The following is a 27,123-nucleotide window of genomic DNA, read 5'->3' as shown; positions in this document are numbered from 1 at the left end:
TTATAGGTTTCTCATCAGTTTAAATCTATCTATGCCACACACACACACACACACACACAATAAAAAAAATATGGCGAAAATGAATAATAAAAAAGTTGCTATTTGTGACTCATTGTCGCTTGCGACTTTACCGATCTTCGTATCCTTGATGCTTCCACCCTTGCCGTTTAGGATGGTAGCACATAATTGGATGCTAATACTATAGATTTGAAGCATATAATTAAAGCTGTACAACAGTAAATAATATGTGTATGTATCTTATTAAGTACGTCTTCATATATATGTTCGTGCGCCCAATGCCTTCCTATACGAACGGTTTCGATATAAACGAATAAGTCATACCAATAGTAAACAAACACCAATTTTGACAAATTTCATATTATTATATAGGTTTCTCATCAGTCTAACTCTATCTGTGCCAATAGACATGTGTTAACATGCAAAATACAAAAAAGTGTACTTTTACTGAATATTGGGTTCGACTTTACTGATCTTCATATCCTTGCTACGTTCATACAGCGTTCCCGTTCTGGGATGGTCGCACATACTTCCATGCTAATGCTATAGATCTGAAGCATAGAATTAAAGCTGTACATAATTATAAAATATGTGTATGTATCTTATTAAGCACGTCTTTATCTGTCTTTCCGTGTGCCTACATCTGACCTATACGAACGTTTTCCATATGGGCGAATAAGTCATACCAATCGCAAACAAAGAACGATTTTGACACGTTTGATATCAGCTGACAAGTTTTTCATCAGTCTAAATAGATCTGTGCCAATATAAATGGGTGAAAATGCAAAATAGAAAAGTTGATATTTTTCACTCAGTACCGCTTGCAACGTTACCGATCATCGATTCCTTGCTACGTCCATCTGCCATTCCCGTTTTGCGATCGTATCACATTTTTACGATGCTAATTCTATAAATCTGAAACATATAATAAAAGCTGCACAACGGTAAATAATATGTGTGTATGCATCTTATGAAGTACGTCTTCATTTGTACGTCCTTGCGTTGAGTGCGTTTAGTGCCTTCCTAACCAAATATTTTCCATATAGGTGAATAAGTCATACCAATCGCAAACAACCAGCGATGTTGACAAGTTTGATATCAATTGATACGTTTCTCATGAGACTAAGTCGATCTCTGCCAACAGACATGTGTGAAAAAGCAAAATAAAAAAGACTGTTCTTTTTACTGAATATCGCGTGCAAAATTACCGATCTTCATATCCTCTGCTACGTGAAACTACCATTGCCGTTTTGCGATTGTACCACATATTTCGATGCTAATACTATAAATTTGAAGAATATAATTAAATCTGTACAACAGTAAATAATATGTGCGTGAATCTTATTAAGTACGTCTTCATTTGTCTGACTTTTCTCCTAATGTCTTCTATACGATCGTTTAACAAACAGGTGAATAAGTCATTACAATAGTAAATAAACCCCGATTTAGAGAAATTTGATATCAATTGATAGGTTTCTCGTCAGTCTAAATCGATCTGTGCCAACATAAATGTGTGAAAATGTAAAATAAAATAGTTTGTATGTTTGACTCGATATCGGTTGCGACTTTAACGATCTTCATATCCTTGATACGTGCCTCTGCCATTGCAGTTTGCCACGGTACCACATATTTCAATTTTAATATTATAGATCTCAAACATATAAGGAAAGCTATACAACAATATACAATATGTGTATGCATGTATATGGTAAAAGGTCGTGTGAAAATATAAAGTTTGGTAGAGATTGGTATGATACTTTGAGAGTAACGTAGACGATAATTAGATGCCTCATATCTCCTTTGTGGAAGAAGTTCGCTTAAATAGTTAGGTACTTGAGTATTTATAATCGAATACATAATGCATAATCTCTTCCTTTTCCTTCGTTGTGCAAACCAAACAGTTTCCGCATTAAGAGACTATCTAGAAGAATTAATGGGTATAGATCTGGAACGATCCGTGCATCTTCCATCTGATTTTCCCCCCTTTATTCTGATCTTTCCGAATCTTCAATAGAGCAATTATCCCAGACTCCAGAAGTATATTCTAAGGTTGGACTTATGAATAGTGTATATAATTTAGCCGAAGTCAACAATTAGTCTGTATTTAGACGGTAGTGTTTTATCTCCTTTCTTATACATCGGTATGTCATACGCTAGCTTGCACTATGTTAGGAACACGCTGGCTGGGAGTGATTTATTTAAAAGTATTTGCAATGGAACATACATTTCTTCAACTATACTTGTACAGGTTTATTACTTATTGGATTGGTTCCAGCGGTTTTGTTTAGGTCAAGACTAGTTATTACATCAGTAATTTCTTGTTTATATATAATGATGGCAGAAATAAAAGTTTGATTTCTAACTTCAAAATGCGGTAACTGTTTATCATAATTTTTTAAACGTGTAACATATCAAACTTGCGAGTTCAACAGATCGCACTTCTCCTGATCACTTTTTGCAAATTTAGATGATCATTTCGTACGTTTCAGTGGAAGTAATAGGTTCCATGTCTTTGTAGAATGTACTTGTTATCTCATTATTTTCCAATAAGGTCGAGGATTTGATCCGATGGCAGGGGTTGAACCTGCATCCTTTCGGTCGCAGGTCTGAGACGCTAACCACTGAGCCAATGTGGCTCCTCTTAAGATTAATATACCCATATGATATTTTCCAGTATCATACGTAACTATATGATACGTTTAATAACACCCAATAACTCAGCAAATACCGGCATGACGACATATGAATTGAAGGTGTAATGACGAATGTAATTTAAAGTCAATTATGTAACCTATTTTTATGCTTTTTTATTGAATATCAATTCTGTCATGTGATACACATAACATAATCTTACATTTAAGATTATTTAAAATGAAATTTATGAAATTCATTAAATAGTTTCAATCTTTTGCGACTCTCGTAAAAGATCCTTCATTGTTGTTCCTGTAATTTTACATGTCATTATATTCCTTTATTGATTTGCACTTTGGTTACAAAAGAGACAACTTTGTTACAAAAGAGACAACTTTTGCAATTTAAAACTTATTTCATCTATACTACACTAGTATAGCTCATGAAATGAAGGCAGTTTACTTGGCCTCTAATTCATCTATAGGGAATGATACCTGCGGGAGACTGCTCTATCTGATCAGTGTGTAACTATGGAAACGGTAATTTAGTGACCTCTTCTCCAGCATCGAGCTTTAGGTTAAGACTGAAATTCGCTGTCTTATGTAATGTTCTGTATCTGCAGTTTAAAGCTGGGAGAATTATACAAAGAGAAAAGCAAGTAAACCCTTCTGTAAACGGAGCAAACTCGCACTTTTACATTGTAAAACTAATTTCTCTTACAATCATTTATGAATAATTAAAAATTACCGAGTAGTAACTAAGAATATATAAATTCTTTAGATGGAGACCCAAATTTCATTTTTTAAATTATAGTATTTTTTTATGTTTACTTTCCAGATACATTTTAAAAAAATTCTCAAGAAAATATGAAATCTAACAAAAGATGAACGAAAGTCTTATTATTTTGATTTTTTGTAAAGAGCAAAGAAAGAAAATTATTGATGACGTAACCTTTCATCATGACATATACACACTAGCCTCCACAGAAGTACTTTTATGACAGTACGGTTAAAATAGAAATAAATATACATATCCAGTTGTAAACTTTCCCGATTTATGACTAAACATTTATACTGTGATAGGGTATTCTTAGTAAGTAAAATGTGTATTATACAATAAATGAATAGGAGGTATTCGATGAATGGACTGCATGCATTTCAGGTGCAGTGGCTACTCAAGATTATTTACTGATGCACAAACTAGTTAGAGTTGTCATACTGGTTGTCATTCCAGGGATACTGACAGTCAGTGATTTCCACCTTGTAAAATCTTTCCTCTAGGGCGGACAATAATAATAGTTTCTGAAGCTGATTTTATTAGCAATGGTTTGCAAAACAACAACAAATATCCTTGTGTTTTATCAACTCATTATGGTTCCGCTGCTTTGATAGAACAAAAAGGAATGCTCTTTATTGTTTTATGAATGTTATGCCCTGTGACAATGGCCAACATTTTGCAGGTCACGACCACTTTGGCATAAACTTATTTTATGCATGGCAGTTGGAAACTACGAAAATCTTCTTAGAGGCGAGCTGTATAATCGGCAATTACATTGTTATTCTGAAAGAGTTCTGATAACTAAATAAATAAGTAAATAAATAAAAACACCAACTTTTATCATTAAAAGTTGCCAAGTGTTGTTTATACATTGTACGTGGCGTAATTCGTAAGTTTACTCGGCATCTTTTCAACTCAGTAACGCCTGGCAACGGTCATAATTTTACCTAAATATGTGGGTCCTTTGAGAGCATCGTAAATGTATGGAGGAAAAGAAATTGTCTTTTATGCTCATCTCAAAAGATTTGTTTGTATATCTGCGAAATAGTCATGCCTAACCAAAGAATAGCAAAGAAAATCCCCCCCCCCCCATTGTAACTACAAAACCTTGAACAAGTGTGAAGTTGCCAGTTAATTTTATTGTTTGTTTCTATTTTTTAAGTTGTCTTCGTGTGTGTAAATTGAAAGCTTGTTATTACTAGTCAATATCGTCAATCATATTTGCTCCATTATTCCATGCAGATAAGAAAGGAACTAATTTTGGGTTGAATTTGTGCCCCCACCCCCACCCCACCCCGGCACGGTACAATAAACAAACACTTGATTGAAAATAAAATAAAAGAAACTAACCTTGCATTGTTATAATGTATTCCTTCTTTTTTCATCATGCGAAATTTAGAGAACAAAATATATCAACGAACTCCGTAAATGTAGCGGATGCCGGCATGCGTATGCATCCTTACTGTGTGTGTATCGCTAATGTCAGATAAAAAAAAAATATCGCAAAAGAAACGAAAATATCCCCAGATTGCTTGAAGGCGCCTGCCATTCACGCATGATAAGTTACAAGGTGCAAACGGACCAAGATTGTATTGTATCCAGGTTAACTATACGACGATATCTCGCAAATAAAAAAAAAATCATTATTTTAAAGAACATACAATGTGACTGCAAATGATAATCTTTCGATAGTATGGGTTACGAAAGTATTATTATTTATTTATTTTTTTTTTGTTGGGGGGGGGGGGGGACGCACCAGACAGATGCACCCCCCACCACAAAAAATAAAGTGTTTTCATGTACTCTTGTATACCCCAAGATGTGTGTGCTTGTTTAAAGTTTTAAAAAAGGAATTTTGATCAAACGTTTAGTTTATAATTAGTCCTAGTGTTTTCTAAAGGGTAGTAGTCTGAAACATGGGTCTTATTCCCATTTTCAGATTTCATATCCTTGATTTTTAGTGATCTTTGCCAAGGATTTCCTATGTTCCATGTATGCTATGTGTATCAATGCTATGGTGTGTGTATGCTACATAGTCTGTGTATAGGGACAGCAATACTATGTCAAATTTGTCCCTGTTGTCTTAATATATATTTTTCTATGGACTTTTCAAATTTATTTGTTTGTCCTGGCATAAATTTAGTTGCTTTTGAATTAATTTGCAATTCAGAATTCCGGCGAGATGAACGGTATACTACCAGTTGAAATTAAAAAAAAAACCTATTGTTTTATGTGAGTGACTATGGTGTGGCGTTTCTCACATTAAAGTCTATTTTCAAAATGAGGCAGGTTGTATTCGAGTCAGGGTCCGCACTTTCTTTCTTTATTTATTTGTGTTTCTCCCAATTCGAGTTAGGCCTCCTCTCTAGTATTTCATTTATAATGTAAAAGAAGTAAATATCCAACCCAAAACCCCTTAGGAAGCTTTATACATTTACGGGTTTGGTTTTAGCATGAAAAACATAAGTGACATCTACAAAAATAATAAACTGGTAAAAAGACTAGAAAAACCAAGGACCTTTAGAAGTATAAAGGAACTTTTATGTAAATATAGGGAAAATGAGGAACTTTGGGGAATTGAAACTAAGGAAACATATAATTAGATAAGGGAAAACTTAACCTCTAAAATTAAAAATAAAGTAGAGGAGGAAATATCTCGGTTAATTGGGACAGACCTTGGAGGTACTGGACCAACATCGGCTCTCCAAAAATACAAAGCTTGATATTCAAATATCTACACGACATATGGCTGACTGGTAAAGTGGCACTCCGAAGGAGAATGATACGCATACATGTAAAATATCTCATGTGCAAATGTGCGAACTCCACAAAATATCATGCGATAGCACAGTGCGAGTTTAGGAAACAAGACAGGATACAATTATTATGGAGATATCCAAGAAATAAGAATACAGAAGAAACCAAATTTTATATCAAGACGGCAACTTTAACAAAAATTTAATAGGAAAAATAACAGATTACATAACTAAAACCATGATGGCATGTGACCAAGTCATAAACATAAAAAAAATGAATAGGCCAATTTTTTTGTAATCCTTTCAAATTAATTAGAAAAAAGACCTTCTAGGAAGATTTGTGAATGGGAGGGACGGGGCTGCAATGGGTGAAAAGAAGGGGAGGGAGATGGGGCAGTGGATAGTCTCCCCTTAAAGGGGACCACCACAAAGTGAACCCTTGCCCCCATACCCCCACCCCGGATTGGAATCTGCTGCAGCCGCCACCCTTTTAATTTCTTATAAATTTTCCTAAAAAGCTTCAGTTTCTTTTTATTATCCATTAAAATTAAAATTAAATAATTAAATAGACTTTGATTATATTACGCAACCTATCACAAATTTTAATTATCGGGACAGAGAAACTATATGGGAAAAGTATGAGATAATGACGTCATGGGGCTATGAAAGAGTCGGGGAAAACACCCCATATAGGAAACTTTACATACAAACACGAAAACAAAGGATCTAATAAGTCTCTCTTCTAATTCTATTCGCTCTAAATGTGCAGCTCTCGCACTGCACGGTAAATCCCCACTGTGTGTGTGTGGTGTGGGGGGGAAGAACAACCATTTTTAGAGATTTTGGCAGAAATCCAATGAATAATTTGAGACGGCCTAACTCTAGGTGGGAGAAATACAAGCAAATAAAAAGGTGTATGGACTCCAACTCGAGTACAGCGGATTTCAATTTACAAATTCAATATGTGAATAATGACACAATATATTTGCACACAGAACACATTAAGTTTTTTTTTTCTTAATTAAATTATAATACACCGCTACTTAGCCAAAATTCCAAAATATGTTAAATAAATAAAAATAAACCTTTTCTTGATCCGATTATAAGGTCCTAAGATTTACTGGGGAGATTTGGGGAAAAAAAAAATATAGGCTATCCCAACATGGAAGCAAAATATAGCATACACAAACTATAGCCTATATACATATAGCACACACGGGATATAGGCGACCTCTAGCCAAGGTCAACCAAGAGTATAGGGAAGGGATTTCAAGTCAGGTGATGGAAAGATGGAAACCTACTCGGAAAAACAACCCTATAGATAAAACTAAGTTTAAAAAAAAATACCCCGTTAAAAATTAGAATTAAATGTTTTTTACCTAAATTCTTTTGCATAATATAAAACATACAACACATGGGGGGGGGGAATAAATACACATAAAACACTATAATTTTTTGGAAAAGTGGGGGGGATCTGTCTGGTGCCCCTCACCCCCCACCCACCCCAGTACTTCGTCTTGTGGGGATAAATGTACGTCATTTCCTGCTGGCGTCCTCTATAGGTGGAAACTCGTAGCTAAGTAACAGTGATGTATACTTTTATTTCGAGAAATTAAATTATTTTTTCTGTACACTTATTATTTTTTTTTTTTTTTGGTTCTTTTTGTTCAAGTATAACTACTTTTAATCATGTTATGCAAATCTGATGCAAAAAGAAAAATGTTGGTGCATGGCCGGTAACTTTTATTCGTCATGGCAACATAAATTAAATTCCGCGCATGCGCATTTTGTGTGGGAGCACACAAAAAAAAAACCCACACAAAAACAAGCAAGTGAATTCAAATATCTACTAAAACAAGCCATTATGTGAGAACTTGGCCTGAAAAGAGCAAATATAGGTACTATAAAATGTTGTCTAGTCTCGGATTTGACAATCCTTATTTTTTTATGCTGATGAAACATTTTTCAGTAGAATTTTTTATCCTACAGTTTAAATGCCTATATTTACTGTTTATAATCATACCTGTTCAAATGTACTGGTCACATATAATAATATCGTCGAAATATTAACTAATACCAGGCTGGATTTAAATAGAATGTCTAAATAATCATAAAACTAAAGGTGTAATTGATTATAACCAATATATATTTTTTGCAATAACAAGATAATGAGATCCGAACATTGACCAAACAGTACTTAGAGAAATTCAATATCGATTAGTTCATCCTCAACCTCCAACTGATATACTTTATTGCAAGGGGTAAATGGTACCCTATTGAAATGGAACCGTATTGAAAGACGTGTTAGGATAAAAGATACCATTGTTAAAGAATATTCTGACCGACTGAGATCTCAACATCGTACATCATAGCTGAAAACAGTGCAAGCCAGTATACATATTTGCATTATGCTCACGCAAGAAATATTGTATCAACCAAAGGGGTTTCTTGACCGAGCGATGTCAAGCCCTTGCGCGAATCCCGCTACGAGTCATAAGTTTCCCCTGATTCAAAGGAATCCTGTACAACTACTTCTGCAAACTGGAAAGTCCAACGCGTCCATTCTATAAATAATGTTACTCTAATTAATACATGACCACAAATCCCAATTTCCCAATTGAATGTCAAGGTCACAACTGCAAAGCTTCTCTTCGTTAACTTTCCGTAACGTACCACCAGTATTTCACGCCGTGAAACTATACAACTCAACAACCTAATACAGGGAACTTTAAACCGTTTTTACTACACCACCTTAGGCCATTTAAATCATGATTTTTTGCTTAATTTCGCCTGTAACTTTGTAACATATTTACCACCATAGCAACAATCCTTTCCTGTTGATTCCATTGTATAATTTACCAATCTCCAGTCATAAATACTGCACCTGGAGTCACACGATCAATTCATGCAACTGGATTTGAATAGGGACTACTGAGTGACAGGGACACTCATGCGGCTCTGACCTGAATTCACCAAAAGTAAACCATGTCATCTTGAAACTCACTTACACTTCACTCCGTAACGTTTGCCCCTAGTAACTGGCTAATTATTTCGGTCTAAAGACTATAATCCCAGCACCGACTTCCCATAGTCAAGCAAGTATATAATGAATCCTTAAAATGGAGAGCTGTAAACAAATGCGCATACTCCAAAATATATTACAATATTATACATACCTTGGAATTTTATTAACTATTTTTTTTTATATATTTTCATTGTACTCGTGGATGGACAATGTGATTTTGCGTTCTGCCTTGCTTATAAAATGTATTGTCTTTGGTCAACAAAAGTTGATTTAGAGTGGATAAGAAAAGAAGTTTTGCTAAACGATGATGGAATTAAATAAACACTGGGGACAATATCGTACGTTGCATCAAAATGATAACACATAAATCGCAGAGATTAATTGAGATTTTGCTTAACGGTCAATCAGTCCGCACTCGAAGTAGGGAAATAAGTGAATAATGCAAAAGCCGACCATTGTCTGATAATCGACGTACATCTGCCACTGCCATATATTGTAAAAATCCCATTACTACAGGGAAAAAAGAATTAACTACAACTGCTTCTTTGGGGCATCATGTGTGACCAGTGTATATTAGTATTGTGTTAGAAAAATATTGCGACAAACCAAAGTAAAGAAAACAGTCACTTTTATCAATAAGTCCACATCGTTTTACAAATTGTACTGAATAATTGACTTCAGTAGAACTCAGAAGAATGTATTCCTGTAAGCACATCACGATTGCGGTGTTTGTACATTTATATAAAGTGGGATCATTTTACAAGCAAAGTATACATTTAAAAATTAATACTACAAATGAGACAACACATAAGTACATACGGATTATAATCGTGAGATGGCAAAGAATGGTTCATATGTTGAGAGGTAAAACCAATACACCAACAAAATAAGAGTTCGTAAGAACATGTTATTTCCTTCTAAGATATACTTAGCCATAATGCAAATTGTTTCATAATATGAAACATTTAAACATATTCCGACCATGCTGGAAACAAAAATAGTAAATTTAATTCAGTTTAGCGTAATCTGTAAGTTAGTTCTTTCCTTTTGGCATGGTGTCTGAATAAAAAAGCATATTTCTCAAATTTGCTAACCACTACACTGTCATTATGTAATTAGATACCTAATTGTTGTACCATGGTTGTATACATATATCTATAAATATATATAGTTTTGTGGACATGTACGGTTGAATAATACCATCCCGTGTTTGTGTAGGGCAATGCGTACATCACAATCGCACTCATAAATTTGAATCAATACCATCTCATGAATGGTTAGGGGCCGTCCATTTAGAATGTACGCATAGAGGGGGGAGGGGGGTAACCCAAATGCATAGGCTTGCGTATGGAGGTATGCTGATAATAAATGTACGCATTTAAGGGGGGGGGGGGCGCTGAAACGTCGAAAATAAGTTGTATAATACGTATCCTGTTCGACTTGGTTCAGTAGGCTTTTGCATTTTAGCGGACACAAGACAAACTTGTCCCACCCAGTCACACTATCCTGACACCAGGCCGACTAATCCGAACACTAACCTCTTAATGATCGGCACCAAAAGAGGCAGCTGCTAGTACCATTTTTATGTCTTTAGTATGATTCGGCCGGGGTTTGAATACGCGACCACTCGCATCCGAGGCGGACGCTCTATAGACACATTGCACCATCGGAGAAGTCGCTTAGAAAAGAATGTACGATACTGGTTCCTGTTTATCATGACAACTCGACCTGGAGACCTACCTGATGGAAAATGAAGGCGCATTATAAGGTTATAATATACGAGTCCACAAATATTTTTAAAATTATAATTTTCCAGCAAGTTAATTTCTCTTAGCATTTGATAAAGTCTGCTTGCAGTAGCGTACTAAGGGGAGGGGGGTTACAACATACTTCGATGCTAATACTATTGATTTCAAGCATAAAATTTAAGCTAAACAACAGCATATAACATGTTTACATATATTATTAAGTACGTCTTCATTTGTCTTTCCGTGCGCCAAATGCCTTCCAACACAAACATTTTCCATATAGGTAAATTAGTTGTACCAATCTTAAACAACCATATATTTCGACATATATAATATCAATGTATAGGTTTCTCATCAGTTTAAATCGATCTGTCCCAAAAAAAGTCGAGAAAATTAATAATAAAAAAGTTGGTATTTATGACTCATTATGGCTTGCGACTTTACCGATCTTCATATCCTTGATATGTGCATCTACCCTTCCCGTTTAGCGATAGTATCACATACTTGGATACTAATACTATAGATTTGAATGATATAACTAAAGATGTACAACATTAAATAATATGTGTATGTATCTTATTAAGTACGGTTTCATATGTCTGTTTGTGCACCCGATGCCTTCCTATCCGAACGGTTTCCATATAGGTGAATAATTTATACCAATAGTAAACAAACACAGCTTTTGACAAATTTCATATTAATATATAGGTTCTCGTCTACCTACATCGATTTGTGCCAATAGACGTGTGTGAAAATACAAAATAAAAAAGTTCCACTTTTTACGGAATATCGGGTGCGACTTTACCGGTCTTCATATCCTTGCTACTTTAATACACCCTTCCCGTTTTGTGATTGTAGCACATACTTCGATGCTAATATTAGAGATCTGAAGTATAGAATTAAAACTATACAATATTATAAAATGTGTGTATATATTTTAATAAGCACGTCTTTATTTGTCTGTCCGTGCGCCTAGATCCGATCTATACGAAAGTTTTTCATATGGGCGAATAAGTCATAACAATCGCAAAAACAAGGTTTTGACACATTTGATATCAGATGAAAAATTTGATTTTAATTGATATGTTTCTAATCATACTAAATCGATCGGTGCCAATAGACATGTGTGAAAATGCAAAATAGAAGGTTTTGTTCTTTTTACTGAATATCGGGTGCGACTTTACCGATCTTCATATCCTTGCTACGTGAATCTACCATTGCCGTTTTGCGATCGTACTACATATTTCGATGCTATTGCTATATAGCTAAAGCATATAATTAAAGCCGTACAACTGTAAATAGTATGTGTATGTATCTTATTAAGAATGTCTTCCTTTGTCTGTCATTTCGCCTAATGTCTTCCTATACGATCGTTTTCCATACAGGTGAATAACTCATAACAATAGTAAATAAACCCCGATTTTGACAAATTTGATATAAATTGATATGTTTCGCATCAGTCTAAATCGATCTGTGATAGTAGAAATGTAAGAAAATGCAATGTGAAATTTTTGGTATTTTTGACTCTGTATCGGTTGTGAATTTAACGATCTTTATATCCTTGATACGTGCATCTACCATTGCCGTTTGCCTCGGTACCACAAACTTCAATGTTAATAGTATAAATCTGAAGCATACAAGGAGAGCTATACAACAGTATATAATATGTGTATGAATCTTATTAAGTAGATCTTGATGTGTCTGTATGTCCGCCCAATGTCTTCCAAAGCGAGCGTTTTCCATATTGTGTATTGTTCCACTTCCTATTTTTACGCTACCTAATTTTGACCTAGTTTAATAAACACCCATTTCTACAGAGGACACATCTGTGGCAGCCTCGACATTTGTTTTACACATATCAGCATTGAGTCACGCAGACAAAAAGATTTGTCAAAAGTCATATCATTATTATTAATGAAGTGAAACAAGGACACATACGATGAAAAAAATAATACATTTCTCAAATTCACTTTTTTCCAACCAGGAAGTCCTCTTACAATCTTTACCAACTATTCTGACAAGGCAAATACAATTCCTACCATACCAAGCATCCAGTCTGCTACTCAACATGTGTTAGCTATGTGACTCACAGCTGATAACTGCATCTCCAACACTTTTTTAGAATTGTGTTTTGTGTTTTACATGAATATGTCATTACTGATTTTCTGAGGTGGTTCTTGGGTATTTTACTTTGGAGTAATGAACATGAAACACACGTTTATGGTATATTTCATAAATAAATCAGCATCCTCTACATTACTGCTAATTTAAATAAAAGTACATTTATTGCTATTAGGATTTTTCTCTCAAAAATAGGCAATTTTACTTTAATAGTAAATTTTCAAACGTCCATTAAACTAATCTTGATATTTAACTTATTTTGACAAATTAATTCTTTCTAAATGCCTTCTGTCTCCTATTATTTGCACTATTAGATAAATAAGTTATGAAGTATGCAAAACAGTTTTGTACCTTAAACAGTACATGTACATTACTAATTAGCATTATTGAAAACTTCTTAGATATCATAATAAATAGTATATATGTATGGTGCTTTTTGGCGACATTGGCAGATTATTCACTCCACATCCTGGTTCCCGGGCAGTTGTGATCTCTCACAATAATAATCACGGGCACAGCGGCTCGTTACAAAGAAAATCAACAGATGTGGGTTCTAACCTGTAACAATATTAACATATTATATTGTTACAGGTTAGAACCCCATCCCTTGATTTTCTTTGTAACGACCCCCTGACATCATGGGCAGTAAATTTGAAACATACTACTTCCGGGTCAATCTATTTTTACCATGTAAGAAATGCTTGTACATAATGGGAGGTAACTCAAGTTGTGCTATTCAATTCAATTCATTAATGAAAAAATGGAAATAAATAGGTAAAAAGGCAATTATTTATTTTTCAGATGAATATTTATCGAATATTTAACATTCAGCAGCGTAAATATGCATTTATTTTATTTATATTTGTGGCAAGAGTGCAGAAAAGGACGACGTGCTTCATGGGCAGATTTCCATCTGCCCACGAAGCTTTCATCTGCCCACGATACCAGTCCGAGGACGACAAAACTGCCCACGACCCACCTTAAATAATAGTATATATATATATATATATATATATATATATATATATATATATATATATATATATATATATATATATAATAAAATTAACGTGTTTTTTTTACAGTTTTCGTATCAAGCAAATTAATATACCAAATTAATATACCAATACTACTGATACATCAAATTCTGATCTGCCCATTGCGCAATAATATGCATATATAATCATTATTTCAACTGTGTCCTAGTCGCTTCACCGCTCCGGTGGTCTAGTGGTTAGAGCGTCCGCCTCGGATGCGGAAGGTCGTGGGTTCGATCCCCGGCCGAGTCATACCAAAGCCTTGCAAAAATGGTACTAACTGCTGCCTCGCTTGGCACTCAGCATTACGAGATTAGTGTTAGGACTGGTCGGACCGGTGTCAGGATAATGTGACTGGGTGGGACATCATGCTACCTGTCTGCGGCATGATGCCCCAGTGCTAGACATCACTATAAACTGCCACAATGCAGACATCGTAGCGATATGACTTAAAAATTGTTAAAGCTACGTGAAAAATCCAAATCACAACAACAACAACATATCCTAGTCGCTTCAATGCCTATATATCAATGATGAATTTCTACGCATTAATTGTTATTGACTTATACAAATCTTAACGTATTAATAACCACAGATTTCTAAATGAATGTTTATATGGTACAAAACTTCATATGAATCCTTTCTGCTTTTCTTTCCCCTCCCCTGTCATACATAGGGACAAAAATAAGTAGAATTCTAGAGTGACAGAAAACAAATTTGTGCGGGTTGAAAACCTTGAAACTGAGTGTACACCAAGTAGCCGACAAGAATATGATTCATTGTAACGGAATGTGTACACTTACCTTGGAATGTATCTACTGTGTTTCAATATTCAAGATACAAAGTAGCCCGTCGACACTATACGGTACAGTTTTTGTCATGATCCATATAAACTAATGTAATGATTTGTTGTTGTTGTTTCTTAAACATATTGTAATGTTGTAAAATTCGTTTATTATTAATTAAATATAAAAGATGTCCAAATTCCGCTCCCTCTCTCTCCCCCCCCCCCTCTCTCTCTCTCTCTTTCTCTGGATCATGGTATCAAGATCTGGGCGAAAATCCATGTCAAGACGAACGTGGAGGAGTTTCGCATGGATCACACGATGATGTCTCTGGTATAGCGAAAAGTCAACCAAACTATGCATCACCATTTATTTATGTTGTGTCGTGTTCTATATGGTAAAGTCCATGGATTCAGACTTAAAGGTTTTTAATAAGAAGTAATGTGTGTATCTCTAGCAAAGTAACTGTGCAGTAACACTACTCCAATGATAGTGTCTAGTTAGTTTAATGCATTAATACTTTAAACCATACGTAATTATTTTCGAGTATGTTCAATGACATATTAAAGTGCCATACCAGTGTATATAAAGTAAATACAATTCAATATTATTTGAATAGAAAATCAAATCTGGTAGCGGTATAAAAAAAAAAAAAAACAATAAAAAAAAATCGCCATAATAACTGAGAACTTCGCTCAGGTGCGTTTTTGAGAATAATACACATCGGACCAATTTTATCGCTCGGTAATTTTCGGAGTGTGTAGATCGCCTGACGTCATATTTTGAACACACACATCACTTCCGTTTCTATCGAAACATAAACAAAGCACTTGTTCCGTTCCATATTAGCTAGTTTGAAAAATTGTATCATCACAGTCATGCCAAGAGGAGATCGTGGAGGTACAAGCAAGGGCAGCGGGGTCAGGTGTGTTACAGCAAATTGTTGGAATTCAAATGCTGATGGGTTTTCCATGCAATCCTTTCCGAAAGACCAAACACTTCGTCGCAGGTGGACAGATTTTGTAACAATCAAAAGAGCAAACTGGGATGGCCCGACTGAGTTTTCTGCCCTCTACTCTTTCAGTTCACACCAGAATGCTTCCCATTTAGGTATAAATTTGATGTTGAGCATGTGGGTAGGGCACTAAAAGAAAGTCAAACTCAATGATGCTGCTGCTCCGCCATTCCACTGAGTGAAGGAAACTGACAACCAAGCCAAGGTAACTGCCAATATATCAGAAAGTTGAACACCAAAACATCAGCTGTGTAGGTTTGAAACGTTGTCACCATCAGTTAGTAACTTGTTAAGTGTCACCACCAAAGAAAGTAAGAAGGGGCTATTCAAAGAGAGTTGCAAGGGTGAGTTTTTAATGACATGTACCATATTATATATATGATATTCAACAGATGAGTCACTGCATTATTTCCATTTCTGCCCTATATAACGTTTTTTCATAGTTTTCAAAACAAATGCAATATATATCTAATCAATCAAGAACTGAGATATAAACATTGGATACAGAGTCACAATTTTCATGTTGCCTTCAACTTTGCTTGACCATGTGAATAGAAAAATCTTTATGCTGGTAGATTTAGAAGGCCTACATATATTTTTATTGTCGGACAAATGTGTGAATCAGATTACATATAGATATTTACAAACGTGACGAGGTTTATTCACATCCGCAATGAATACAAATCTGAATAACACAAAATGTAGTAGAAATTTTACAATATTGTGTTAAGATTTATTTCAGTGGTGGTGGTGTTGTCATGTTCAACAATTTTTCAGTCGTATCTTGGCAATAATGATTTAAGTCCATCAAGTTTTTTAATTAGTAGATCTATTTCTTGTTGATCAATGATAATTGGTATGCAAAAGCATTTTATGGAGCACATGTCATATAGGTATGTGACTTTGATTTAACTGTATTGGTCTAGTGATTTATTAAATTTATATACATTTTTGCTAGTGCACACTTTAATTTTCATGCAAGATAGCATAAAACCAAGCTTTGATGAATATATTTTATAATTTACTGGATCTAAAGTATTTGACAAGCTTGAAGAGATTGTGACAGCAGACAAATGAGAAAATATGTACCAATGCTGTCATCTGGACAACAAGCTTCATCATTGGAGGGATACAACTATGTGATCAATTATTTTGCACCAAAGATGACTCATTTCTCCTATCGTGGAATGCTTTCAAGGTAAAGCTTAAATTATTGCACACACACAAATTCTGATTCAGGTTTTTCAGTGTTGTATTTATAGTCCAGTATATTCATATTCAAATTCTGATCTTTTGATATCCTAAAATGTAAAATTGTATAACAGTTTTTAGTGTTTTAGAATGTTTGCAAATAAAGTATCTATAAAAATAAGTTATTTGTATTCTGATAGAATTATATACTGTATTTTCCATCTTTATTTACTTTGAAATAAGCTTTAGCTACCTGCATTGCATTTTAATTAAAACAGCCAAAGAGAGAAAACATGCACTAAGGATGTGAGAGCCAGATATAAAATACTGTATCCAAAGTACAAGAAAGGAGAATACATGGTCAGGAAAATTCTTGTCGACTCAACATCTGTCAAGAATATACATTAGTAATATAAACATAAAGGCATATATCACTTAGAACTATAAATAATGTTAAACCAACTGTATGTACCTAAATTATTTTTTTAATTATTAAATTCAAACAGTAAAGGCAAAATATTTGTTAAAGTTGACACTCCTTTAATTTTAAAGGTCATGAATTTTCCCTGTGGTAAAATAGTAAAAATATACAAACAATTATAAAGAAAAATACTTTTAATTAATGTATTAACTCAACAAAAGGTTGCAGCTTTTGGCTTGGACAATACAATGCATATTAAATTTAATTTGCAGATTATGTCAAATGTCTGATGAAAACAGCATTCACAATTGGACAGGTGTCTCACACGAATGATGAAAGAGTAAAACTTATGGTAGATGTATCACCACCATTATGTGGTCTGTATGAGAGGCCTGACAAGGATATTGTTACTCAAAATCTTCCTACAGGTTTAATTGCTGTCAGCCTCATGAAAGCATGTGTAGTTCAGGTTTTGATCAGGAAAGGCAGTACGGATCCTCTGAACAACACATGATAAATGATGACCCTCACTTCCTTGCCCAAGAAGTGCCAACACAACCAAGCAAATTGTCTTTATGCTGTATACAGATGTCTTCTGAAATAATAATTTGAAAATTGAGTTGAAATAAAATATGCTTTATGCATTAGATCAAATTTGGAAATCAAAAGTTTTAGTAGATAGTATTAGTAGTGACCCAGTGTGAAATTATCATTATTTTGTATATCAATAAAGTCAAATGATTCCAGTATATTCTGTGTATATATATATATATATATATATATATAAACCATCTTTGTTTGCGACACAAAAAATGAATTAAAACAATATTTGTACATGTATATGTGTTGTTTTTTGGCATGATTCATCAGTATCACTGTCATAAAGGTTAGACAGTGTAGGCCTCCAGACCATGGGCTCAATCCAAGAAGATGTCATAAAATGACTTGAAACCGTGGTTTATTTATTTGCTGCATTGATAACCCTCTATAACAGAAAATCCTTCAATATGTACCCATTAGTCGAATTATTATTTCAATATGGCAGCCATGCGAGGGTAAATTTTACTATTTATGAAATAAACAAATTAACTGTTTTAAATGATCTCAACAATTATCAAGGCGTTCAATGCATCGGTGTGCTTAGTATGAACTTAATCGGCATCTTGTATAGAAAGACTAAAAGCATGGACACGTGTAAGGGAGATAATCTATGAAGCTCAATCTGGTTTCCTAAAGGGTTATTCACCATATTAACATGTTTACACTTCAAACATTGTCATATATATATATATATATATATATATATATATATATATATATATATATATATATATATATATATATATATATATATATCTTGGCACCCGTCCGTCTACGAGAGACGATGGCATAGCTCCAAAGTACGCTTTTGCTTATCCTTCTTTTTAGCTCTCTTTTCCGCTTGCTTTATTCTTCTCTTTTCCTCTGCGTTTTGAACTCCCTGCCTGACAGCTAGACGCCAGCTGGAACGGTTGTTTGCACAGCTCTCCCAGTCGTTGACATTGATGTTTGCTGTCTTCATATCCTTCTTGCAAACATCTTTGTAGCGCAGATGTGGTCGTCCAGTTGGTCGTGCACCTTCTGCTAACTCCCCATATAACAGGTCCTTGGGAATGCGACCTGGGTCCATTCTCTTGACATGGCCGAGCCAGCGAAGGCGCCTCTCGCTGTGTATGGAGAACATGCTGTTCATGTTGGCGCGTTCTAGAACCTCTGTGTTGGGTACTTTGTCCTGCCACTGAATGTGCAGAATGCGCCGCAGACATCTCAGGTGGAAGCTGTTGAGTTTCCTCTCGTGTCTTGCATAGGTGGTCCATGTTTCGCTGCTGTAGAGAAGTGAGCTGAGCACGCACGCTTGGTAGACACGCAGTTTGGTCTTCTCTGTGAGGTTGGGGTTGTTCCAGACCCTCTGGTTAAGTCTGGTCATCACTGCTGCTGCCTTGGCAATCCTGCCGCCCACCTCAGAATCAATGGAGAGTGAGCTGGAGATGTTAGACCCGAGGTATGTATATATATGGACTTAATATCAGAGATTCTTTTGTTTTCTACAGACATTTTCAAGATCTTTGATTCGACAGTTCACTCATAGTGTTAGGAATGTTTAACGAATTACGGTATCACAGAAAAAGTCTAACTTTGTATACAATCAATGTATAATAATAGTTGTGTACGTGTATACGGTGATCGGCATTATACACAATTTATCCTTCTAATATAAATGATTGCATTCTAAGTCCTCTAATTTTGAACATATGCATCGCTACTTTGATTACCAAATTAAGATACACAATATAATATGTATTGTGCATATTTTAAACTTTATATATATATATATATATATATATATATCACAGTTGCTATAAATTACAATGTATTGTACTGAATGATGGTGATCATACAGATTATGCAGATACGGTCATAACCCTAGAAAATCATGTTGTGGAGAAACATGGTTCATGACTAATATTGACTAAACGTAAAGCGTTGTTTATATAAACGGAGGTTTTTCCTGAAAACCACGGCGAGAATTGTCCTGTTTATGCTACAGAACAACATTTGTGTGGGTATGAATATTTGAACCATTCTGAAAATATGCACAATATATTTTATACCATTTATTCGAAATTATCAAAAATTATATTCTTTTTTACAATAATTACTGCCAAACAAGAGGTCGCGAGTTTGAAACTCGCGACATCCCAGTCTTGGTATAGTTTTCATTTGCTCTTAAATGTAGAAGGTAAAACATTTTGCAACTCACTGGACCTATTTGGTACATTTTTTAAATGCTGAAATGTACGTTTATGCCTAAAGTCTGCCCAACAAGATTTCGCGAGTTAAAATCTCGCGGCATTCCAAATTTATTTTCTTCTGTCTTTTAATTTATTTTTATATTGCTACTTTCTTTTCAATATGCGCATCCTAATTTTATCTGTTTCATTTACTTTTTCAAAGTGTGATGTGGAGATTTTATTTTTTGGTCCCCAGTCGATATGAGGTCAAATATGGTCACCAGTTCGGCCATCTTATAAATCTTGTTATTGCCACTTCTAAATGAAATCTAATATTGCGATAGGGTTTCTACCATAATACTTCTTAAGAGGGGCACTAGATGTCCCATCGTTCTAAAGCGCTCACCTTTACCAATCACGGGCATCTCACCTCTGTCCGCGTGGGTTCGAGTACAGGACTTGGCCAATGTGTTGATGTGAGAAAGCTTGCTGGGATAATCTCGTGGGTTGGTGATTCTTACCGGCCTTTTCCTTGTTTCCTCCTCCAACAGTCATTCTTGCCGCCATGTATAGCCTATCCTGCACTAAGGAAAGGCGTTAACCTAAAGCAACAACAACAACAACAAAAGCTATTCACTTGGTCCTACAAGAACATGTTATGTAGCAGGTAATTATTATAATTGAAATACATACGTAGTTCTCAGCACTTTAGTTATATCGTGATAAACTCACTGATTTTGCTCATAAAGGTGAGTTACAAATTTCATCCTTTTGGAACAACACATGCATTAATGCAAAGTTAGACATATTCTTGCCTATGGAGGTAGTAATGGTAGCGGTGTTTCTCAATATTCCACAAATATTAGCTTATTTCTACACTAGTTGAAAGTTTGCTCTTTTCTCAAACTTTTCGACATTGTTCTTTAATGTTTTCATTAATTATTCTGTACAGTATCAATTGTGTGTGTGTGTGTGGGGGGGGGGGGGGCATAGTCCTACATCAGATAATTATCTGAGTGTACAATTATAACTTATGGTAACTTGTATGAAAAACAAGATGGCAAACAAAGAGTGTTTAAATTAGAATTAAGAAAGGCTAAAAACAATATAAATTAGTGTGTTAAACATTTGCTGTCCGGTTAGCTGGCGCTGCAAAGTCCATATTTTGCATCGTTAAGATTAAGACAATGTTTATGAGAATATGCAAGATTCGCATATCATGGCCTATCGTGATATCGATATTCAGTTCGGCCCCTAACTTCCACTGAAGCGGAATGATGTTGTTACCGCATGATATACCACCAGGTTGGTTCTATGACACAATACGCTCAATTAAAAGTGGCAAAGTAGAGAATCGTGTAAACGTTTTTAATAAAAGACAAAAATGTGAAAAGCTTTAACTGATAAGACATCATAGTCGCTTGCACATATACAAGCTCTCTCGATAGATAGATAGATAGATAGATAGATAGATAGATAGATAGATAGATAGATAGATATACTGGCTGACTCTATCTAATGAAGCATGCTTCATGACAAAAAAATGTGTTATATTTTGATGAAATTTATCATTTTTGTATGGCTGATATAGATAATTCACAACGGCATGATTCTAACGAGAATTCTTTGTAATTTTCCCACCTAAATAATGAACAAACATAAATATATACAGAGAGAGAGAGAGAGAGAGAGAGAGAGAGAGAGAGAGAACGTGCATATTTGCACGCGGCATATTTGTCTCTTGTTAAAAACGTTTTCATGATACTCTACCTTTGCCACATTTAACCCCATCTGCTCACTGAGCCTTTTGTATCATATGTCTTGTGAGTCCGTGTTTGATCCATAACTGTACTTTTTTTTAAAATGACATCGACGTAATGGAAATATACATTTCTGACCTACTGTAGAAAGGGAGGTAATTCAGGTATGCGTGTCACAAACAATCTTTAATTATATCAATTAACCAAATAATGAACAAAAAGCATCAATTTGTAAAGCAAAATTACAGATATCTTCCAAGAAATAAGCATATGAGCATCCTTGAAAACGTTATACCATTATGAAAAATATTCATTCTCTCTGTCCATTTTCCTGTGTCTACTATACTGTATCACATTTTTAGGTTATTGATCCAAATGACCGTTGAGAATTCAGTGTCCTGGTAATATTATATGCACATTTTAAGGGCGATGGGAATAAAGCGAACAAAACACAAATTCCACAAAAATCAGAAAACGTCACAACTTGTTAATTGATATCTCTTCAGGATATAAAAAGAAAATAAGTTGAAATTCAGGGAGTTATATACGGTACAATCTGTATAGTAAATAAGCTCAAGCGACAATTATTTTTTGGATTACTTTGTTTCATTTAATGATTTGTACTGTTTGGCTTACACTGTATTTCCATTTGCAAATATGTGTATTCGTGTATAGTCCCTCTTTTTGAGCAGATAAATTGAATTTATATTGCCTTGTCTAATACCAGATTTATTTATTATTTCAGGACGAAAGAGAGAAAGAAGAAATTGTAAGTCTAATTGTAACTGGTTTCAGTATAAAAAGCACAAATCATGCATTAAACAAGTTATTTTATGATTGCTAACACAAACACACACACACACACACACACACACACACACAACCACATACATACATACATACATACATACATATATATATGAAAAAAATTATTCGCCAAATTTGCTCATATTTTATCACTTACCAAATAAGGATTATGTTCAAGCTCTTGTTTGGTTCATATAGTTTCCGTTATTGCGAATTTAGTGATTTTGTAGGAAAAAGATTTGGCATCATTCATTCAGCAAATACGTACAAATGGACACATTTATGAACTAACTGGTTATACGTTTGTTTCATGATGTGTGTATTATAGTAATACATAATCTGCCTTACTATCCATCCTGTTAAATTTTTGCCTGTCCGGTCCATAACTTTGCAAGCAATATATGCTAATTAGTTGATCTTATTTTGTTAATAACATTGTCTGTTATGTCTCACAGTTGAAGGATAATGTAATCATGAGACTTGTTTCCGTGTCCGGAATACAATATTTAGTAAAACGGGCAACCCTTTCTAATCATGTTCAACAATTCGTATCTTGAGTATAACATCCTCCCGTTGTTGTAAAAATGTTGATATCTCAGCGAGGAAATGTTTATTTGTTTTACCTTGTATTCGTCCAGACTATAATTGATTTAAGGACAATAATATTAAAATAAATCATAATTAAAAGATTAGTTCGTATGTACACAGTGCCTGACTATTCCAGTGAAATTGTTTCAAAACACAGCTGGCACAAGTCAACTTGGTGATGATACTAGCTCTGTATATGGTACATCTTCAAAAATGTATTTGTTTACATAGATATTAAATATAATATAAAATACTCCACAGAACATAGTCAAATAAACACATTTTACCACCTTCCTTTTATTGCAACACCAGTTATATCCGCAAGTGTGCTTAATTACCCACTGAAAATATGTCCGAGATAGTCCAAAAGAATGCATCATCTCTACTAGCCCATCAGTCTGCATACATAGTTTTTGTAGCTCCGCCTTCTAAAATACACAAGAACGGCCATCGTGTAATTATTGTTATCACTACTCCTCCTGAATGGATGGTCGTATGGACATTGGCTTTTACTAAAACAGTTCTTGTGATGTATAATTGGTCCTAACCGTGCCGTTCAGACATCGAATATGCCTTTCAGAGTGGCCAGCTTGAAAATATTCTTATCAATATCAATAATATACATCTTGAATTTGTTTTCATTGCTGCTGTTACATTTCTAGCTCTTAAACAAAATAACATAAAAAATTAAATAAATCATTTAAGGAAAATATAAAACACTTCATTTCCCTTGACTACAAAAGTGAAAATTCAAAAGACACACTACAGTGAATTATAGTCCAAAACAATCACAAATGTCTTATCACTACTACAACAAATATAGATTGGTTTAGTGTGTGTGTGTGTGTGTGTGTGTGTGTGTGTGTGTGATTAGGATGTTTAACGTAGCTTTAACAATGTTTCAGTCATATCGCTAATATGTCTGCAGTGTGACAGTTTATAGTGATGTCTAGCACTGGGGCATGATGCCGCAGACATGAAGCATGATGTCCCATCCAATCAATTTATGCTGACACCAGACCGACCAATCATAACACTAACCTCTTAATGGCGAGCGCCAAGCAAGGCAGCTGTTATTTCCATTTTTGTAAGTCGTTGGCATGACTCGGCCGGGGATCGAGCCGACCAATTTCAGCATTCGAGACGGACGCTCTAACCACTAGGCTACCAGAGCGGTCCAGAATGATTTCGAATGAATGTCAAAAGTCTGTATATGTTGATATAGCAATAATCTATAATGTGATGATCCACAATAGCATTGAATGTGTTGATGTACCAACAGTTTTTAATGTGATTTTCTTACTATAACGACACATTCATTTATGTTGTCCAATGAGTTCTCAACAATCCCAAAGTAGTGTTTTTGTCCAGAAAGTCAGTGATCACTTTATAATTCTAATGAACAGTGTAGCCTATTTGTTCATACCAAATATATCTGAGCATATATGAAAATGTTTCCAAAGTTTGATCTCAGAATATAAATGAAAACATTTTATATGACCTCCATGTTTTACTCAGACTGTCGCATAACCTTTGATGAAATATAATACTCTAGAGAACTGATCGTTTTGAATGTAAAAATTCACTAATACGCAAACAAAGTCAGGCCTTGAATTTCATATTAGTAAGCATCTTATTTACCATTTACAATCATGACACAAATCAGGTAACCAAAATATGACAGTAGTCAGGTATGCAAAAACTACTCCATTCAAGGACAAAGGCCATGCACATATCAAACAATAAATATGCACAACACTGCCTCATAAATAGAAAGTCATATGAACATGGGATTTCCTATGAAAGACTTACGTTGATGCTATGTTGGGACTGAAAGAAAATAACGCAAAGGTGACATCCACTATGTCCACTGCAACATCCATTTTGGATATGTTGTTATCGCTGAAAATATCACAAATGGTTTAGAGACTATGCACTTAAAAGGAACTAATTCCATATCATGAATTCCTGAAAATTCTTGTTGGAAGTAGAGCGTTAGTCATTTCGAAGAACTCTTGTCTTGATTGTTATCAAGACTAATAACCGTAAGGTTGCATCTGTAATACATCTAACGAGCGAAGCGTGTATGGACCAAATGGAATGCTGTTGGTTTCTGTAGGATCGAGGTAATAACATATATCGAAAGGTATACACATGGAAACATTATTATACTAAACATTAAGTAACTTTTATTTCTGAATGCTCGTAGTCAAATCTATATTACTACGTGTGGAACCATATTTTATGCAATGTTGTTTATATATAAAACTATATTAATTATGGCCTTTTCTTTTAATCTACATGTGCATCAGACACGGGGGTTAAATACTGCAGAGAAACATTTAGCAGCTAAAGTCAGTAGTGATTGTTTCAAAATCAAGTTTGTTAAAGAGCTGAAATTCCACCCATACAGGAATATTGTCCGCATTTGTTTCAGTTACAAATAAGATGAACTCTCAACTGCTTCCTTGTATTAATATTGTACTTGTCATTGTCAACCCATCATGGACCATTACATTATTATAATGCTGATCCAATTCTTAACTGGCTCCCATTTGTCCATCATATATGTACTACATGTCCTGTACATGTTTACGTGCCAATATTACGTTAGAGAATATAACATTATGTTGGAAGGTGATGTAAACAACATTATCATTGTTGTATATCAGTATTTGAGCCTCAATTCTTACAGCAAGAAAATATAGCAACATAAACAAAGAGCTACATTGTTTGCTATCACCATTTATGTCTCTTCAAGTTACAATATATTTTCAGCGTTGTCATATTATACAAAACATGAGTTAGGGTGTAAACGACTTTTATATATTGATTTAGTAATTTAAACAAGGAGAGTTCAGTGACATAATTTAAAAAGCAAAACTGTTTAGAATACATATACTGCATACGTAAATAGGATATACCCAAGCAAATTAAAATAGTTTCAAATTAGGGGGACACATACTCATGAGTATTTGTCGACATTATGCATCATGGTAGAGACTAAAGTATCAAACCTGAAACGGAAGATCTCGAAATGCAAGGTGTAAATCTCAAATTGGACAACATAATTACTCTGTAAATGTATGAAATGAATATATTTGGCTGAACGCATGTTAACCAATTTGCAAAATATACTTTATACATTATAATGAAATCTGCGCACCCACTATCACCACCATCATACAGATCCATCACAGTTCATGACAATACCTGCCAAGTATGCATTTATGTTTAATCTTGCCACTTAAGCCATTTGGAAGTAACATAAATGTATATCATTTGTTTGTTATCACCAAACATAAACAATATTTTGCATATATTTTAAACTTGATTGTATAATCATATATGGGCCTACTGTAGCACAATTGTTCTCATAGGACCCGCGAAGCAAACTGAGTTCCTATAGAAAAATGCATTTAGACATTTATACATGAAATTTGAAAAAACAATTGCCAGAATGCTCATGACTAAACGTATCTTTTTCAGTATAGATACATTCCTTGATAAAGCTTCTGTGTAGAAAAAGTAATATACAAGCCACAACATCTTTTTTATATATATTTTTGTGCTTGAAATAGGTGCTTTGAATTCCACGCCAAAAGCATCAGGTACTAATTTCAGTTAAAGTCATCCATATAAAGGACCCAGACTGCCATCAATATATAAATG

General features: G+C 34.5%; 1 protein-coding gene across 1 annotated transcript in view; it reads left to right on the top strand.

Annotated features, from left to right (window-relative positions):
- LOC149774115 (E3 ubiquitin-protein ligase TRIM56-like) overlaps positions 1 to 27,123 on the top strand; it is an 80,346-nt gene that overhangs the window by 46,316 nt on the left and 6,907 nt on the right. The window contains exon 3 of the mRNA XM_089945846.1: positions 22,802 to 22,825. Coding sequence (XP_089801972.1) covers positions 22,802 to 22,825 — 24 coding nt within the window. The remainder of the gene's footprint in view (positions 1 to 22,801; positions 22,826 to 27,123) is intronic.

Source organism: Sinohyriopsis cumingii, unplaced genomic scaffold (genome assembly GCF_028554795.1).
Source record: "Sinohyriopsis cumingii isolate HCF-2022 unplaced genomic scaffold, ASM2855479v2 utg000426l, whole genome shotgun sequence".
NCBI classification, from domain to species: domain Eukaryota; kingdom Metazoa; phylum Mollusca; class Bivalvia; order Unionida; family Unionidae; genus Sinohyriopsis; species Sinohyriopsis cumingii.
Note: the sequence above shows the minus strand (reverse complement) of the source record. Positions and strands in the feature narration are given on the sequence as shown.